Source organism: Carassius gibelio, chromosome A25 (genome assembly GCF_023724105.1).
Source record: "Carassius gibelio isolate Cgi1373 ecotype wild population from Czech Republic chromosome A25, carGib1.2-hapl.c, whole genome shotgun sequence".
In the NCBI taxonomy this organism is placed as follows: domain Eukaryota; kingdom Metazoa; phylum Chordata; class Actinopteri; order Cypriniformes; family Cyprinidae; genus Carassius; species Carassius gibelio.
The window spans coordinates 15,910,875-15,930,256 of record NC_068395.1 but is presented as its reverse complement, the minus strand read 5'-3'; the positions used below and the strand labels follow the sequence as shown (position 1 = coordinate 15,930,256).

At 38.6% G+C, this 19,382-nt stretch overlaps 1 protein-coding gene across 2 annotated transcripts in view; it reads right to left on the bottom strand.

The window, feature by feature from the left end:
- Positions 1 to 19,382, bottom strand: part of wwox (WW domain containing oxidoreductase) — a 194,695-nt gene that overhangs the window by 128,676 nt on the left and 46,637 nt on the right. For both annotated transcript variants that reach the window (XM_052544133.1, XM_052544134.1), the window contains exons 6-7: positions 15,478 to 15,566; positions 1,647 to 1,832 (exon numbers count right to left, since the gene is read on the bottom strand). In XM_052544133.1, coding sequence (XP_052400093.1) covers positions 1,647 to 1,832; positions 15,478 to 15,566 — 275 coding nt within the window. The remainder of the gene's footprint in view (positions 1 to 1,646; positions 1,833 to 15,477; positions 15,567 to 19,382) is intronic.

The window sequence follows — 19,382 nt, the reverse complement described above, 5'->3', positions numbered from 1 at the left end:
TAAATAAATAAATATCATAACAGTGGCCCATTTTTGCAAAGAATGGTTCATTATTCACTAAAAATCTTGCCCTCATTGTCATTTGTATATGAACACATAGAAACCAACCAACATTTGGCATCAGTTATGTCAAACATTTAGCAATATGCCAAGTTTGAATATGAGACCATTTTCTTGATACTTAAAAAATAAAATCTAAAAACATAAAATATACATATATTTTTATTATTATTAAAATTAAATTTAATAAAAAAAAAGATTTAAGTGGTCCAGCTGATGCACTGTATTCCAAGTCTTCTGAAATAGTTCTGTGCGTTTAATTGGTGATAGTAAAAAGCTTCATGCTAAATAAAAAAAAAATATATTATTTACTTTTTTTTTCACTTTATTTTTTGAGCACAATATCATGCATCCCTATTCAATTGGTGTGTGACACCGAACACAGTTTAAAACTTCTGTTCCACTCAAGAACGAAAACCAGGTTTAGAATGACACGAATGCAAGTAAATGACGAAATAATGTTTTTGCTATAAGTATTTTTGGCTGAACTACCCAGTTAGCTATTATATATCCATCCCCACTATCCCTCAGTCTGCACATGTTGACTTTGTCATCCCGTCACAGCTGGGATAAGCCATAGGGTCTTCCCAGCAGAGGCATTCTGGGCTGGAAATAGTCTATTTTCAGAGCAGAGGTATGAAAAGGTCAGGTCAGGCTGGTATTTAATGACTGCAGTATCCTGCTTTAAAGAGACTGAAGTATAAAGGCGTAAATCTGGTGTGAGTTTCCTGTCCGTGCTATCAGTGTCCTCTTGTTTGGAGTCGGGAGGCAATGCCAGCACCTATCGCTCCTGTCACTTAAGCCCCAGTGCTACAGCGCAGATAAACGTCCCCGCTGACTCCATTTTATTCTTCCACCCTCAATTTCCCCTCATTCTTTCCCTCCCTCTCCGAGCTGTTTTCCGTTGCTCGTACGGCCGTGTCAAGGTTTAACGGCTCTTGCGGCTTTGGGAAATATAATCTCTTCCTGGGTCAGAGGTCAGATGGGAAACGCAAAAGGCCACATATTAAAGGCGCTGGAATTTATAGAGATGAGGAGGTAAGGATCAAAAATGATCAGGTGTAGCAGAAGACAATAAAAAGGAAATAAACTGTAAAAGTTAAATGGAGGGTTACTGCGATAACAAGTAAGTGATTTTACTGTTGGCGAGAGCGAATTGAGATTTTGTTCCCTCAATGACACAAGGGGATTGTTAATCTAATGGACCCTCGCGCTCTCAGAGCCGAAAATGTTCTTCAAAGGACTCGCATTTAATAATCATGTTATAGGAACAGTACTCCCAAAATATTAGCTCTTTTTCAGCATACTATCTGCACTACATTCATTATAAACGCATTGAGAATTTGGTAACAGAAGTGGCCAGTAATCAACCAAGAGGTTAGGGTGTTGATAGAATGGTCTAGTTAACATGCTAATAGATGTGACTCTAAAGATCTACTTTCTCTTTGTCCCCAAATTATCCGACTCAAACTATAAATCAATCTGGAGACGTGAGCAACAGAGACTGTTGGTGAAGTGACAACTGAGAGGAAATGGATAATTGTGCACAAATGCTTGGGACGATGGGAGATCATTTAGATTCTCACCTGTGAGACTCTGAGGAGACCACCACCACCCGAGCCGGAGCGGAGTGGCGCAGGACGTCCTGCAGGAGCTCCACCAAGTAGAAATGACCGAGATGACAGATCTGAAAGGTGGATTCCAGCCCGTCCTCCGTTAAACTCCAGGGCTGCGTGCAAACTGCTGCGTTACACACTAGGATGTGCAACGGCCTTCAGAGAGAGAAAACAATGAAATTGATTGAGTAAAAATTACACATTCTTGCCCCCCTCCCCCAAATAAACTAAACCCAAATCAAAACCATAAAACAAAAAAACAAATATGAACCAAAAATAAACCAAATATAATCAGACCAAAACCACAAACAAAAGAAAAACTATAAAACAAATATGAACCAAAAATAAACCAAATATAATCAAACCAAACCAACAGACAAAACAAAAACTATAAAACCAAACTATAAAACAAAAAACAAATACGAATCAAAAATAAACCAAATATAATCAAACCAAACCGACAGACAAAACAAAAACATGCGGATGTTACTCTCAATGTACAGGGCAAAAACATGTTTAAACAGCTGTAGGCTACATTAAGGCTGGAGTAACCTTACTGACTTCAGAAACACAGTATTTTGATTCTGGAACTGGGCTTGTCTGTATCTGGAGAAGTAGGATACTTTATAATGTAGAAATTATAATCTTCATATTTTATTTATATGCTCTAACACGATACGCACTTTGAGCAACCATGCATGGTCCTTTCCCATACAGTGACCCAGATAGCACACAAAATTATACCCCAATGTATCATTTCATGATGATAAAGTTCCCAGGATTCTGCGATGTCTGTTATAAAATCATATTTGTATTAGGTCTCTGCATTTTTCCAGAGACGGCTCGAGTTCTAAAGTGAACGTGCAGGAGAAGCATTACTTCTAATTTGCCCAAAGAAAACTTGCTAAAATTGACATTTTTCTATATTATTGTGTGCAATTTTTCAAATGTTTATAATGGTGCAAAATCTGAAAAAAAAAAAAAATCAATATTTTACTTTTTCGGGCAGCATGTTGTGTGTATGGTTCTAATTTCAATTTTGGTTTTCAGCATTGCATTTAAAAATACAACAACAGTTATTTTTTTTGCCATGGCTAAAAACTGAAAAATGAATGGACGCAAAAGTACATGGAGTGCACACAGACCCCGATACCACAAACAAAACACAAACCAAACAAAGAAAACCACAAACAAAACAAAAGCAAATAAAAAAAAAATTACTCTAAAACAAAATAAAACCCTAACCAATACCAAACAAAACAGAAACCAAACCCATAAAAAAACAACAAAAGCAAAAACCAAGCGAGACAAAACAAATCAAACTAAAACCTATAAAACAAAACACATTTACAAAAAACAAATCATCCTGAATTAGGGATTCAGGGTATTTTCAAACACATGTTATGGTCTGGGAAGACGGACGATCATTCATCTGCGAGACATAGGACACAGATTTCTGGAAAGTCCAGGCAAGATCTTTTCTTTGACAGAGTCGCTCCAGTGGTCCTGAAACCACGGCCATACAGCAGAATAATCTGAATCCACCCCACCAATTTTTAATTTCTTCCATTAGAATTAATTACGAAGCCCACAGGCAATTTGTGTACTCCATATTTAATACTGCCTGCACTATTAATTAAAAACTGGTTGCTGGAAAATTAATGGAGGAATTGTTATGCCCCTGCTTTAATGAGTCTTCTCTATGACATTAAAAAAAGTGCACTTCACATTTCCCTTCAGGATCTATGTGGAAAGACGTGTGCATCAGTGGAAACACACAGGATCATGGGAAATGTGCGGATACACATGTGCTTCCATTAGAAACACACAGCGTAACAAACACCGAGCAGCATGTTCTAGTGACACTCACAACTGACCTTTAGAGGACCGCAGAACAAGCACAGTTTTTGTTTTTCTGTTCCTGTGCCTGATTATGGTACAACATGACATGGAAATAAGAGTTATCACTCCTATGTGGCTGCATAACTACAAAATATATAATATAAGGTGGATACAAATAGTAAAACAAGAAATATATAATTAAAAATACATTATATTTATTATATATTTAAGAATATTTCATATTAAAAGCTATTTGATATATTTTACTATTTTTATATATATTTTAGCTTTTTTAGTTTTATATAATATAATATCAATATGTGAAATATTCTTAAATATAAATTAAGTCATTTATTTTTCATATATAGATTCAAATCTACTTTGGGTATTTATATTATATATTAAAAGTAAATATAAATCTACATAAAATAGAAGATAAATACAGTTTAATTTATATTTAATAATATTTCACACAAAATGGGATATATATATATATATATATATATATATATATATATATATATATATATATATATATATATATATATATATATATATATATATATATATATATATACACACACACACACACTAAATTTGTTCAAGTTTGATCAAACTATTGCTTTGTAAATTAAAGTGGTTATTAATATAATATAACAAAATAACAATATAAAAATACAATGAAAATAAATTATATTTAATATATTTCATATATTATTAAATGCTTTTTTTTCTAAATGCTTCAAATTATTTTTTACATTTGTTTAAAGTATTTTTTTCTTTTGTTAAATTAAAATTTGTATTATAAGTAGTAGAAGTAGTATTATTAGTATTAATATTATTATTATTAGTAGTAGTAGTATTCTTCAGGGGAAATGGTCAATCATCAGCAGTTCTGCTGCCTTCTATTCTTGTTTAAACCATCTAAATAAAAAAGGTCTGAGACTGTGAAGTTTGTCAAAATTGCAAAGAACTCATTGAAGTGACTTAGGTTAACATCATTTCTCTCAATAAAACAGACCGAGCGCTCCGCTCAGCTCAGATTAGATCGGCTCAGGTTTGCCCAAGAGAGGAGTTCATCTCCTGCTGGAGAACACGACTCGCTGGAAACATCTGCGGAGGAAACAGATCTACTCTCCATTTCTGACTGACAACCACACAGTCATGGGCACACACATACACATACACACACAGGGAGAGAGAGAGAGAGTGGGACTTAATGAAGCATGGACTCAAAGAGAGGGAGTGATTGTACCTGCGAGAGAACACCATTAAACTTTATGACTTTCACGCTTGTGTTTGAAAGCGTGTAATGGAAGAGGAACATGTCTGTGATCGCTGGGGAGCGGCAGATAACGCGTCCCATGAGCTCTGCGAGACAGGAAGACTCTGATATAACCCCGAAAACCAGGAGCACCCCACACTCCTGCCACTCCTCAACATCACATTCAACATTTGCTCCAACCAACCAAACTACTGGGCTGTTTCATTATTTACATTTACCATCACAAAATTATATAAATGTCTATGTATAAGTTGACAACTAACTGGAATATGCTTAAGCACCAAAATTAGCAATTGGATAAAAATAAATAATAATAATAACACTGAGCTGAATGGACCTTGCCATGTCATAAAAAGATGCAATTATCTGATATCTAATAATTTCCCATAATTCCCTTTTTTCTGGACATCAGGAAAGTCGCACCACCATGTCCAAAAAAATATCAAATCAAAAACTTAAGTTCATTCAAGTCACCATATACATTTACATGTATGTCAATACATACATAAATAAATATGTTAGTGACTCTTTGACGTTGGACGAGTAAAAGCCAAGGGTCAGTTACCAATAAACCACATCATAAAAAAAATTTATAAAAAAAAAAAACCTAGCAGCATGTGAAGTTTTGCACAGAAAACAAGCACCACTCACATTTTCAGAAAATGCAAAAACTGTAATTGAGCTGTTTTTTTTTGGGGGGGGGGGGGGGACTCTACAGCTGAAAGTGGCCCCTGATGATGCAGTGGAGGTATTTTAAGACATCATTCACCACAACAGTCTTCTTTTGAAAGAAACTGAGTCTATTTCTTAAAATCTCTCTCACCTAGAGTGTAATTTCTCTGGTTGATTTGGAAACGGCTCTCAGTGGGAAGGAGCGTTGTTGTTTGCATGCTAATGCTGCTGTTGTGTCGTATGATTTAACAACTCGCCGCGCTCGCTCTGAGCCGCCCCCTGCCAGCCGTGTCTTCATAAGCAAAAAGCTAACAAATGGTTTTAATAGCTTGGCCCACATAATGTAAAAACTCCCTTTAAACTTATTAATGCGATCAGGGGGGTCTTCCGCAAATGTGCAATTTACGTGTCGGGGCGAGCGGGGGGCGGGTAACGACCGGACGGGGAGGAATAACGCTCCATACTTACTTTAAACAACCCCCAGGGCACGACCTCTGACCTCAGAATAATCTCTGCCCATAAAAGAATGATTGCTTTTGTCTCCCTTCACTCTGTCCGGCCGCCGTTAAGGGGCCAAACGCGTTTATGGGCCGCCGAGAAAATGTGGGGCTAACAGAGAGATGCTTTAAAATAGACAGACACACATAAACGGTGCGAGTTTACGCAGACGGACCCACAAACATGTGCCCATTAATAAAGCCACGTGTCTGTAGAGGCCTGTTCTCACAGTGCAATGAGATGCTAAAAATAAACAACGCTCACTTGTGTTGAGCTTTTTTTTTTTTTTTTTCATTCGCAACAGAGGCTTTCTGATCAGTAAGATAAAAGCTTCATTAGAAATCAGTCGTCTACAAGTCATTTAAAAGCAAAGATCATATTTTCATGATCTAAATGAGAGTGAATATGTTGATACCTATGTGTTCTGAGAACCTTTACACACTGCACACTGCACGTCGGACCCGGCAAATTGCCGGAACATTGCCGGGTCGCCTTCTGTGTGAAAGCAAACACGTCCCGGGATTGATTCCGGCATTGAACCCGGGTCGGGGACCTAGTAACATTGCCGGGTTCAATCCCGGGAGACGAGCGCTGTGTGAAAAAGCCAGATATAATGCCGTGTCATAGATGACGCACGTTATCGTGCAACTCTTTTACCGGCTGTTTTGAAGGAAGATCAGCGTTTGCGACAAAAAAAAAATTGCAAACTCTAATGAAGCAGAGATCAGTTAGTTCCTCACTTTCCGCGCTGACGCAGAGATCGTTCGCTTGCTTCAGTGAAAGCATAACGTGCCTAACGTTTTCGACTCGTACATTACACGTCACATTCTGATGACACGTGTCGTTACGGGATCTTTACGGGTTGTGTGTGAACGCAGGTACATATCCTGGGTAATCACTGGCAGTGTGAAAGTGCAAAATCTAGCGACCCGGGAACAATTGCCGGAACACTTTACCCTCGTATTTGCCCGAATCGCAGTGTGAAATGGGCTTTAGTAGTTTGTGCATAAACACCTAATCGTATTCCATATGCAAATTAGCATGTCCTCACACAAAGCCTTCTAAAAGGCCGCTTGGAATTTCAGCCTCTCTCATTGGACAAGCCCTTCCTGAGAGGCATGAATCTTCTCAGACTTTAAGGCCTCACATCAGTGACCCGCCTGGGTCCATTCTGCGGTTCTTTTAGATCCAAAGGGGATGAGGAGGATGAGCTACAACTCTCTTGGACCCCTAAGTCTCGTGCCTTGACTTTCCATTCACCAAAGATCCTAGGATCTCAGCTGATGTCTCTCTTAGCTCTTTTTCACTTTCCACTGGGAAGAAACTCCCAAATCACCATCGAGTAAGGACATCTCTGGAATTCATCACTCGACTCCTACACCAGCGAACATCCAAACCATCAAGACTTTCATCCGAGGATGCATCCCGACGCTCGTTCCAGGTTAAGGCAATGCAAGTATCATACATTTAATTAAATGAAACAGAGCTTTAGTATAAGCTATATACCCCGTTATAAACGGTGCTGACGGGTTTACTCAGGTGGTTAACTGACTCTTTTCATCGCTTCATTCTCTGGTTTCCCTGATGGTATCAATCAAATCTCATTTGCCTTTTCTCCTGTATGAGTGATTGTATGTATGTTTGTTTGTCAGACTAGTTTGTGTTAGTGTTTAGTTAAAACTATTGTGCACAAATGACATGAGTTTCTGATTCTGCCTTGCAAAATGTCCCTTGCGATTTTGATCTTCGCTAGATGCTCTGATGCATTAATACTGTATGAAAGTATTTTTTTGTGGCCACGAAAATATGCTTTCTTAGAGTTGATATGAAGTTACACTAAATGTTAGCTGGACGAACAGATTAGTTCTGTTACAGTTACTACTGGCAGCTCATGTAAATAATTGTAATTAATCATATTTAATTGGAATTATTTAATATACATTTCCCTTAATTTACTACACATTGTAGACTGATTCCATGAAGTTCAAGTGTTTTGTATGTTGTATATAAATTAAAACAACTTCTATTGTATTTTAAATCATTAAAATGGTTGGGTTGGGCGGGTGGGTTGTATGGGTGGATGGATGGATGGGTTGGGTTGGATGGATGGGTGGGTGGGTGGCTGGGATGGGTGGATGGATGGATGGATGGATGGATGGATGGATGGGTGGTTGGGTGGATTGGATGGATGGATGGATGGGTGGTTGGTTGGGTGGGTGGGTTGTTGGGTTGGGTGGGTGGATGGATGGATGGGTGGGTGGATGGGTGGTTGGGTTGGTTGGGTGGGTGGGTTGTTGGGTTGGGTGGGTGGATCGATGGATGGATGGATGGATGGGTGGATGGATGGGTGGGTGGATGGATGGTTGGGTGGGTGGGATGAGTGGGTGGATGGATGGGTTGGATAGGTTGGGTTGGGTGGGTGGCTGGATGGATGGGTGGTTGGGTTGGTTGGGTGGGTGGGTTGTTGGGTTGGGTGGGTGGATGGATGGATGGATGGATGGGTGGATGGATGGTTGGGTGGGTGGGTGGGATGAGTGGGTGGATGGATGGTTGGGTGGGTGGGTGGGATGAGTGGGTGGATGGATGGGTGGATGGGGTGCTTAGATGGATGGATGGATTATTTTTTATTTGTGTGTGATGTTTTTTTGATGCTAATATAAGTACTTTATTGTTAGTTTAGCAAAACAGATCCTGCAATAAAGCATGTGTTTTACCGTAGTGAACATGACTGACATAAGTATGCAAACTTTTCTCAGAGACTGAAATTTTTTTATATATAACTGGTTTTGGTGATAATATTTGCTGGCATTTGTTGTTGCATATCTTTGTCACTTTATTGCATTGCTCTTGGTTTGAACACCTTGAGTCAGGAATTTGTCCACAAGCAATCAATACACAGCGAACGCTTGGCGAAATTAAACATCATAGGCGATCAACTTCACTTCACAGCATATGTTGTGTGACTGAGTTAATTAAACACTACAAAAACCTGATGAGAACAAAGGAAAGATAAGTACATGGAAATATGTTTCCTGTGCCTACCTGAACATACTGAGGGTGAAGAACAAAGAGAACAGGAGTGAGAGGAGAAAGAAAATAAATGAGGGAGCGGGCAAGGTAAGGTGGGGGTTTACAAACGGCTACAAAAGAAAAGACAGGCTACAGAAAAATGGCAAAAGCAGCTGTGATTGAATTAAGCTCCAATGGCAGTAATTGTTAATGTGTGCGCCTGCAGACGGAAACAGAAACAGGGAGGCGTGGTATGGACTCACCAGCTGCTTGCTGCCATTCACACCTGAACACTTCTCCATCCTGATGAGAATTACTCTACTCCACCTCCTCTGGGACTCACACACACACACACACACACACACACACACACACAGCCAGGGAACAGCTAATGAAGAAATACAACCTTGGCAAGAGAGAGAGAGGATTCATTCATTCATTCATTCACTCGCTCGAGTATGATCACGATGGTCTGGGTTACATGAGCTTGAGACATGTATGAAAGAGCCCTGGATAGCAGATGAGGTCATTCTAAAAGTCAAATCCTGCTTAGAAAACCCCTATCTGTAGTATTCAAATAAACCCCAAGATCTTAGATTTGTTTTAGCCAATCGACTGAGCATTAAATGTCATGGGACTAACTAAAAAGCAAAACAAGACTAAAGAAAACAGAACAGAAGAAAAATGTAATGCAAATAAAATCAACCAAAAACAAAACAGAATGCAAATCTAAACAAAACAGAACAGCAAAAAACTACAAAGACAAACAAAATAAATAGATAAACTAAACAATCACAACACAGATAAACACAACCAATGATTATTGAGAATCAGGAAAGTTGCATCCTGAATCCAAAGGTACCAAACACTTACTACACTAGGAACTATCTTAAGGACAGATAAAGCATCAGGAAGAAAGTACTCTCACCCTCTAGTCCAGTGTTTCAAACAATTCCCACACTAACTGTGGGTCAATGGGCCAAATAAATGCTTTGCGTCCCAAACTAATAGGTTAATCTCTCCCTTTTATTAAAGACAAACAGCTTCCATTATAAGCTGACCAGCTCAGATGTGTTTGTAAGGGTGAGGCACAGACATGAAAAGATCTACACAAGCATGAACTGTCACATTAAGCATCAAGCCAAGACAGAAAAAGGAAAAAACTTCAGTTTTTAATGGGTTCATTCCATAGGCATAATGGTTTTTATACAGGTCCTTCTCAAAAAATTAGCGTATTGTGAAAAAGTTCATTATGTTCCATAATGTAATGATATAAATTAAACTTTCATATATTTTAGATTCATTGCACACCAGCTGAAATATTGAAATATTTAATATCTAAAAAAATTAGCATATTTCATCCGACCAATAAAAGAAAAGTGTTTTTAATACAAAAAAAGTCAACCTTCAAATAATTATGTTCAGTTATGCACTCAATACTTGGTGGGGAATCCTTTTGCAGAAATGACTGCTTCAATGTGGTGTGGCAAGGAGGCAATCAGCCTGTGGCACTGCTGAGGTGTTATGGAGGCCCAGGATGCTTCGATAGCAGCCTTAAGCTCATCCAGAGTGTTGGGTCTTGCGTCTCTCAACTTTCTCTTCACAATATCCCACAGATTCTTTATGGGGTTCAGGTCAGGAGAGTTGGCAGGCCAGTTTAGCACAGTAATACCATGTTCAGTAAACCATTTACCAGTGGTTTTGGCACTGTGAGCAGGTCGTGCTGAAAAACAAAATCTTCATCTCCATAAAGCTTTAAAGCAGATGGAAGCATGAAGTGCTCCAAAATCTCCTGATAGCTAGCTGCATTGACCCTGCCCTTGATAAAACACAGTGGACCAACACCAGCAGCTGACATGGCACCCCAGACCATCACTGACTGTGGGTACTTGACACTGGACTTCAGGCATTTTCGCATTTCCTTCTCAGAACGCAAAGCAAAATAAGCATAACAAATTAATGCAAAGAAAAAAAACACAAGCAAAATAAAAAAAATAAAAAACTTAGTAATAAAGTAAAACAAGAACACAAAGCAAAAACTCAAAAGGCAAATTGGTCTGTGTATATATTTCTGTGTGCATGCGTTGGTAGCTTAGCAACATGCTAATGGCAAACTCCAGCAGAATCAATGAAAATGAGTTTCCTTTGTGCTTCAGGTGCAAACGGTCACTTTTAAGGCTCAGTTTCAGCTAGGATAGTGCCTTAGAAACTAGAAAGCAGATGCCTATGTAGGCTGTACGCAAGACAACTAACTAGGCCCTGAAAAAAAGATCCCAAAACACACATCTTTCTTAGGGCCACTTTAGGAAACAATACTCAGAGATCCTGTAATCAGGAGCTACGGTCAATGCATTTTATACCTGAAAATAAGCGTTTAAGAAAGTCAGACTGACTGAAGATTGGTGGAGTGGGGTTTGGCTCTGGGACAGGATGGGGGTCACCTCCAGGGGTCTGGCTGCTGACCAAGCTGCTGCTGCTGCCCCAGGGCCAGCCAGGGGCCAGATGAGTCCTGCAGCCCCTCGAGGGCTCGGGGACACCGGCGGCATCTCCACGTGCCCCACACAACCAGGACATCACCTCTAATACTGCAACTCACTAAATCTGGATTATGAGCTGATGGAGCTGTGAAGGTCGAAGCAGTGTCGCAGTAAAACGAAGGAGGAAGATCCAAGAGCGAGGAAAAGCATGGAGCAGAAAAGGAACCCGATCCAAAAATTTCACTAAGAATAGACCCATGTCTGACAATGATATACTCAAAATGAGAAACATCAAAACATAAATAATATGTAACTCATAATCAAATAACTATCAAAATTATATTAAAAAACAAACATTTTGTCCCCTGATAACTAAAGTATAAGATACTACATCTAGCCTAACGCAGTTCTCACAGAGCCGAGAAAATTCTAGACACGTCTATATTAAATCATAATTATGCCTCATTAGCGTAATTACTGATCACTGCAGCTCACCATCAAAAAACTAATGAATGTTTACAGATAAAAAAAACTGTCTTGATATGATAATACAAGGCATACAAAGACACGCTGAAACTGTTAAATGCTTTGGCTTCACATTAAATAACCTTATGTAACATGATAACAACAAATAATGGATAATACAACATAATCAATGCTCTTTTCGAGAGAATTTTAATTAGTCCAGACTTCAAGCCATTCATAATTCAAAATTAATTTTCAGACCAATGGGTGGTGAATGGACATACAGTACCGGCCTGATTTCATTGTATAGGCAGTGCTTCGAGATGTAGTGCGGTTGTGCTTCGAGCAACGTGAGTTCGATTCTTAGCTTGGGGACCTTTCCTGATCCAATAAACAGATATTTAAGTATCTAAATTAAAACAGTAAGGGTTCCTCCACAATTTAGAAATATGGAAATTGATTTAAGTAATTTTCAGGAAATGCATGAAAAAAGGCTACTGCAACACTGCTATTTTTTTTGCTTATTTCATATATAAACTCATTTAGCTACTTTGCACACTTGTTACTGCGTTGTAATTTTAGAGTATTATGTAAAACAACATGAATTCCTGTGGCTGACTGGTTCCTGCAGAGTTAAAAAAGTATTTCACTTAAGCAAATTTGCAGGTCTGGAAAAACTATAGAGAAATAAGAGAACAGAGTGTGGAAAACTATTTCGACTATTTGCCCTATTCAGTGTTCTAAAATACAAAATTAATAATTTATAAGTCGCATCAGTCCAAAAATACGTCATTACAAGGAAAAATACATATATAAGTCGCACTGGACTATAAGCATTTTTTAATTATAGTCGCATTTAATTCGAACCAAAAGAAAACATTACCGTCTACAGCCGCGCGAGGGCGCTCTATGTTTTCAGTGGTAGACTGCAGGAGCACTGAGCAGCATAGAGTGCCCTCTCGTGGCTGTAGACGGTAATGTTTTCTCTTGGTTCATGTCTCTTGGTTCATGTCAAATTAATTTTGATAAATAAGTCGCACCTGACTATAAGTCGCAGGACCATCCAAACTATGAAAAAAAGTGCAAGTAGAACAAATAGTAGAACGTGTATGATGTAATATTTTAGGTAATATCAGCACTTACTCTTGCCAAGCTCTGATTTCTGAGAGGTGTACAGCGTGCAGAGATGCTCAAAAGTCTCTGAGCTAGAGTCCAAGTCAAGTCTCAAGTCTCTGAGCTAGAGTCCAAGTCAAGTCTCAAGTCTCTGAGCTAGAGTCCAAGTCAAGTCTCAAGTCTCTGAGCTAGAGTCCAAGTCAAGTCTCAAGTCTCTGAGCTAGAGTCTCAAGTCTCTTTATTATATTAAGTCTCTGGTTATAATAAATGTTGCATCACGTACAGCGACCCATCCAAGCTGCTTAGAACACTGCATAGCTATATATAAGGAATTCAAAGCATGTAATATGTTATTATGACAACTCTATTTATTAGCATACAATATCAACTTTGATTGTGGTATATAATCAGTGTAAACAGGCTATTGCAACATGACAAAAACACCAAGAATGCTTTACTTTTAAGTTAATATCTGTATTTTGCATTTATGGATTCAGTAATGGCCTTCTGTCTGTCCTGGCTGTATAGCTGCACACCTCTTGTCTGGCTTAAGAATGAACAAAGCTACGCTGACTTATGTTATTCATACAATACCTACTCACATATAAACATTAAAAACAAAGCCGGCTGCAATGAATTTCTGTGCAAAACAGCTTTTACTACAAACACTTCCACACAAGAACATTTTGATAGAGAACCAAAAATATTTAAAGTAGATAAAATTAGAATAAATAAAATGGAAATGTCTACATACTATTACTACTGTAAACTTTGCAAATAGGACATCAGCCCCTTCAAATCAATGAACAATAACAAAGTGGGCTGCAATGAATATCTGTGCAAAACATCATGGCTCCGCTCCTACCCAATGACAGAGGCACGCAGGTTTTTTTCCATTGGAGTACTCACGTGAAGGATGCGTGCACAACTAATAACTAATATCATCACGCTATAAAGGGTTGGCCTGCGCTGGGTGCGCCCCTCCCCCTATAACTGTTCTGTCATGCGGAGGAGCTCATTTGTGTGCATCTGTGTGAAACACGCGCTCTGAAACACGCATAGGAAAAAAGAGCGACAGAAAGAACGGCTCCCCTCCAGCCGTGAGTCGGCTCCCATCGTTCATGTTTATGAGCCGTTCAAAAGAATCGGTTCGTTCGCGAACGTCACAACTCTAACAGCGAGCTCATCTGACGTTTACTAAAAATTAACATTGTTCACGAGTCCCGGAGCTTGAGTCCGAGTCGAGTCTGAAGTCTTTCGAGGACGAGTCTCAAGTCGAGTCTGAAGTCACTGTTTGTGCGACTTAAGTCGCACTCGAGTCCGAGTCTCAAACTCGAGTCCCCATCTCTGACAGCGTGTCAACAGCAATGCAGTGTTTGATTTGCGCTCTTTTTATTCATAAAGTTTAAGTTCATTCACTTCACACTCATTGAGTGAATTTAGAGGTTTGTGTAAAATATTGCGCTGATCCCCTGGCTCACCAGTGAATCTAGTAAACACCAGACTGTGCTGCAGCCTCAGCCGAATATTCGGGCAGAATTATATGTTATCAGTTATTCATTTTTGAAGCCATTATTCTTGCCTTTCCGAATAAGGTATTCGGCTTCGGCCAAACCCCTAATATATATATACACACACACATATAGTGTATGTAGGGATGGGCGATATATTTTAGCAATTGTCAAGTCCATTTCGTCAGTAAAGTCGGTTCCCTGATTAGCGGTAAATCGGCATCACCTGCTTTCAAATGGAGCGTCATATAATAGACAGAACCGTAGATCCCTGACAAGCTACACAATATCACGTTATTATTGAAGGCGATTCATTTGCGATAATGAACGTGATATTGCGTAACCGGCTTCACTGACGAAACACGCTTGACAATTGCATGTGGTATATCGCTAATCCCTAAGTATATATAAATATATATATATATATATATATATATATATATATATATATATATATGTTTTTTAATGTGTTCATTTATTTATTTATTAGCATGTATGGGTGGATAAATAAATGACATTCATTCACTTTTCTTTTTTTACTGCCACACGTTTACACTGATTTTAAAAGTCATTTCCACATTTATCCCATCATGATGTGCACTACAACTTCCCAAAAGCTGGGAGCAGTAATTGATTTAACTAGGAGACTGTGAAGGACTTCCCAATCTGTGGCTTTGCGATTGATGGAATTATAGCTAAGGTTCAGCTACTTATTTATTGACCTCAGAGAGGGATGAGGGGTCAGGATGAAAGAGGGGAGACCTTTTGGCCCCTTCTCTGAAGCGATAGTTCGTTAATGGAGCCAGGTGGAGGGGGGTTGGTCTCAGGACAGGGCAAACAGAAAGCTTTTCATGATGAGCTAGACAGTGTTCGTCAAGGTGCACAATTAAACCTTGTATCACAATTCTGTTGCATTGTGTATTACTTACAGTTTCCTGGCTTTGAAAATCTCTGCAAACTCCCGGATGCTCCTCAAAGAAGCCAGATCCAGCGTCATGGCTTCAACACGGGCTTTGCGCTAGTGAAAAAGGAACAGAAAAAGAGAAAGCAGTAGATATTTACCAGCCTCATCCATCACTATCACACTGCTAACAAACTGAAAGCCATATCCCACACGTCCCCCTGTAACTCACCGAACACTTCCCACCCCAAACCCTCCACTATATCTCATGGACGCCATGAAAAACTACTCCATCTCCTGTTCCCTTAAATCAGGGGCACATTTCCAATGGGAATGTTGCACGTTCTGTGGCGGGAGAGCATCTCAATACCCTTTTTATGGCTTTTTTATGACCCTCCGCATTGACTGTATCCGATCTCTCCTGCATGTATCCTGTGCTTACACTAAGTAAACGGTGAGACAGTGGCTCCCTTCTTTATAATGTCCATAATGGCATATAGAACAGGCTCAAGGAGATAAATAATGTATGAGCAGAGCCAAATCCACAATAATGGTCTCTCTCAGTGCTGGCTTTTAGGTGCACCTTTGATCATACCAGAACACGATCGATATGAAGGAAGACACATAAATCACCCCACAAAGGAAGGATCATAGTCTCACTGGACAAAGGTCAGCTCAAGTTCTCTTGAGGTAAAATCAGTGGGAAAAATCGGAGGTTTGAGTGTGCAGACGCACAAAAATAATTAAATAAGCAATGTCTTTATTCTTTTTTTATTATTTAATGTCTGTTTCTTTAAATAATTAATAATTAAATGAATAGACATTAAATGAAAGAAGAATAAAGACAGTGCTATTTTATGTATTTATTTAATAATTTCTTAATCTTGTACATAAATCTACTCGAAACATGTCTATATTGCTGGACTAAATGTCATTAAGAGAAGCTAAATAAATACTCAGTGATAATAATCAATATTTACCCTGCAATTTATTTATTTTTTTTCTTGTTTCACTCAAAAAAAAAAGAAGTAGATTTTTTTAAATCAAATACATTACATTTTTTTAAAGATAATTGTATTGGGGGGGGGGTTGAAATGAGAATAAGAATGAATTAATTTTATTTATTTATTTATACATTAAAATAATGTAAAACATGTTACAAAATTATTTTAAATATATACTACTATATATTATTATTAGGTAATTGTCATCATCATGCTATTTTTAATAGTTGATTGTGTATGCCAAAAATCTTCATGTCCCTTATTGCACTGTGTGCCTCACTTTATTTGCACAATAATACAATTTCAACTCAAATCAATATTTCATGTGAAATTATTGTTAGAAACCATGAATTAAAGTAGATGCAAAGTGCAAATTCAGTGTTAGTATATAACAACTTCAAAACTACAGAAAATATCACTTATTAGTTTACCTTATTACTAGTAAGCTAATACAGATATATGCTGATGAAGAAAATTTCAGGTTTGTTTCCTTCTGTTTCCTTCTCAACGCAAACAGCTGTGTGCTAGCTTAGCAGGTTCTGCTAGTCCTGTACAGCATCTCTGATGAGGGATTTTTTTGATGAATGACTGAATAAACTCTGCTAATATTACAGTGGGGTTAGGAGACATGGGGCAATTTAATTATGCCATGTACAGCACACCACCAGGTTAACAGGAAAAGCACCCTCTCAGCATTTCTCCTATCAACAGCACGTCCACGAACCACTTACAATTGCTAATCAGCCTCGGTGCAATTAGTGCCGTAGACGATTCTAGATGGCTACTGTACTATAAAAACCTCAGAGCAATCATGTCTCGTCTTGTCATACGCCCTCGACTGCAAACTGCTAGATATACAATAACTGTTCAACATCACTTTTCATCAGATTATTACTGTCCAATGGGGCTTGACTAATACACAGAGATGTTTGTTTCAGCGTTATCGGCAACAAAAATTAGGACACTTGGTTATTAAAGACCATCAATATAAAATTAAAAAGGAAGTTGTGTTGACCAAACAAAATGCCCACAACAGAATTATTGGCTTCCATTTAATAACTCCAATACAAAACACACACGATACACAAGTATAATATGCAGAAATTTTACTTAAGTAAATAAGGATTAAAACAACTATTAAAGACAGAACGATAAACAGGATGACAGACAGAACGACAGAAAGAACGAAAGAGATAGACAAAATGAACAAATGACAGAAAGAAAGAAAAAAAGAGAATGAAAGATAGATAGACAGACAGACAAACGAATGAACAAACGGCAGAAAGAAAGAACAAGAGATAGAGACGAACGAATGACAGAAAGAAAGAAATGATAGGCAGATTGAGGGACGGACGAAAATATGAATGAATGAAAGATAAAAGAACAACAGAGATAGATAGATAGGACAGACGGAAGGACAGAATGACAGACAGAATGACCAAAATAACTACAGACAGGCAGAACGACAGACAGATAGCTGGACTGTTTTAAAAGACTAGAAGTCATACACCCTTCAAACAAAGATGTTCTGACCTGGTCGATAAGGAGATATACACAGACACACACACACACACACAAAAATAATTGCAAGAACATTTGTTCCCCATATGTTAGGCAAAGACCACGACACACACACACAGTGTTTTATTCATGCAGACAGGCTTATTTGTCAGTAGTGCAATGCTACTCCATCTAACAGGTCTTATTTATCTAAATCAGGTTTAGCCTGTGGGCCTGCGGACATTGACTGGGGCGCTGTGATTATGCGATAAGACTGAGACGTAGACAGCATAAGTCTACTCTGAAACAACCACAGGCTACACATGAACAACAGAGACCAATGTCAGCGCAAACGGATAATTATTTCAGAAGGATCTCAGAGTCTGTCTGTGGATTACAGTCTCAATTCAACACAATTTATCTTGGTGTTTCCCAAATGGCATGTCATGACACAAAAATGAGCTGCATGGTCCTGATGGTTTGCAAAAACAATGATGTTAAAAAGAGGGTCACCTGTGGTGAGGATAAACATAATATCACACATGACTGATAGGAGGCAAACAGCACAGTGTGCACACCTGAGGGCTGTTTTCTAGTGTACGCAACAGATGAGGAACGATGAATGTCAGGTTAGACTGATTGCCGGGAGAATGATGGGCGGCAGTTGCGTGAGTTATTGCGTGTCAGGCTCTGCTAGCCGTGTTTGGCAGGTGTATGGCATGTGAAAACTGGAAAACAGGAAATAACAGCTGTTGGGAAACACAAGAGGACAGATGTGAAGACTGATGACTAAATGATTTGGACAGATATCAAACCAGAACAGGTAGGTTTGATGTGTGGTACTGATGGTTAACAGTCTGTACAAGTCTGACACAAGCCAGACTTTTGTTATCAGCAAAGTCTGGTCCACTTCATAGCTCGTCCAGGCAAGAACAGCCCATTTTGACAAAAAGTGGTGTCTTGACATTTATATATGGGATAAATGAAAGATTGCATTTTGAATTTGACATTTCAGAGCTGGGAAAATATGAATTAGAATCTGAAATCAAGTATATTAAAATGTTTCATTATAACTGAGCTATAGCGGCCAGTGTTATAGTTGAGATCAGATTATCTAAGACCAGAGTATATTTATTTCAAGTTAAGACCAAAGCCAGAAGACAGTCAAGTCTGAATCAAGACAGAGAAAAGAAGAAGGTTGAGTCTGAATCAAGATGGAGAACAGAAGAGGGTCAAATCAGAGTCAACACTAAACCAGAAGAGGGTCGAGTCTGAATCAAAATGGTGAACAAAAGAGGGTCAAGTCTGAATCAAGATGGAGACCAGGGGCCGGTTGCTCCATTGGATCAAATGGTTGTAAGACTAAGCTGGACATAAAATGCACTTTAAGTCCTGCATAGAATTTATATCTGTAGCACCATCTAAGCAT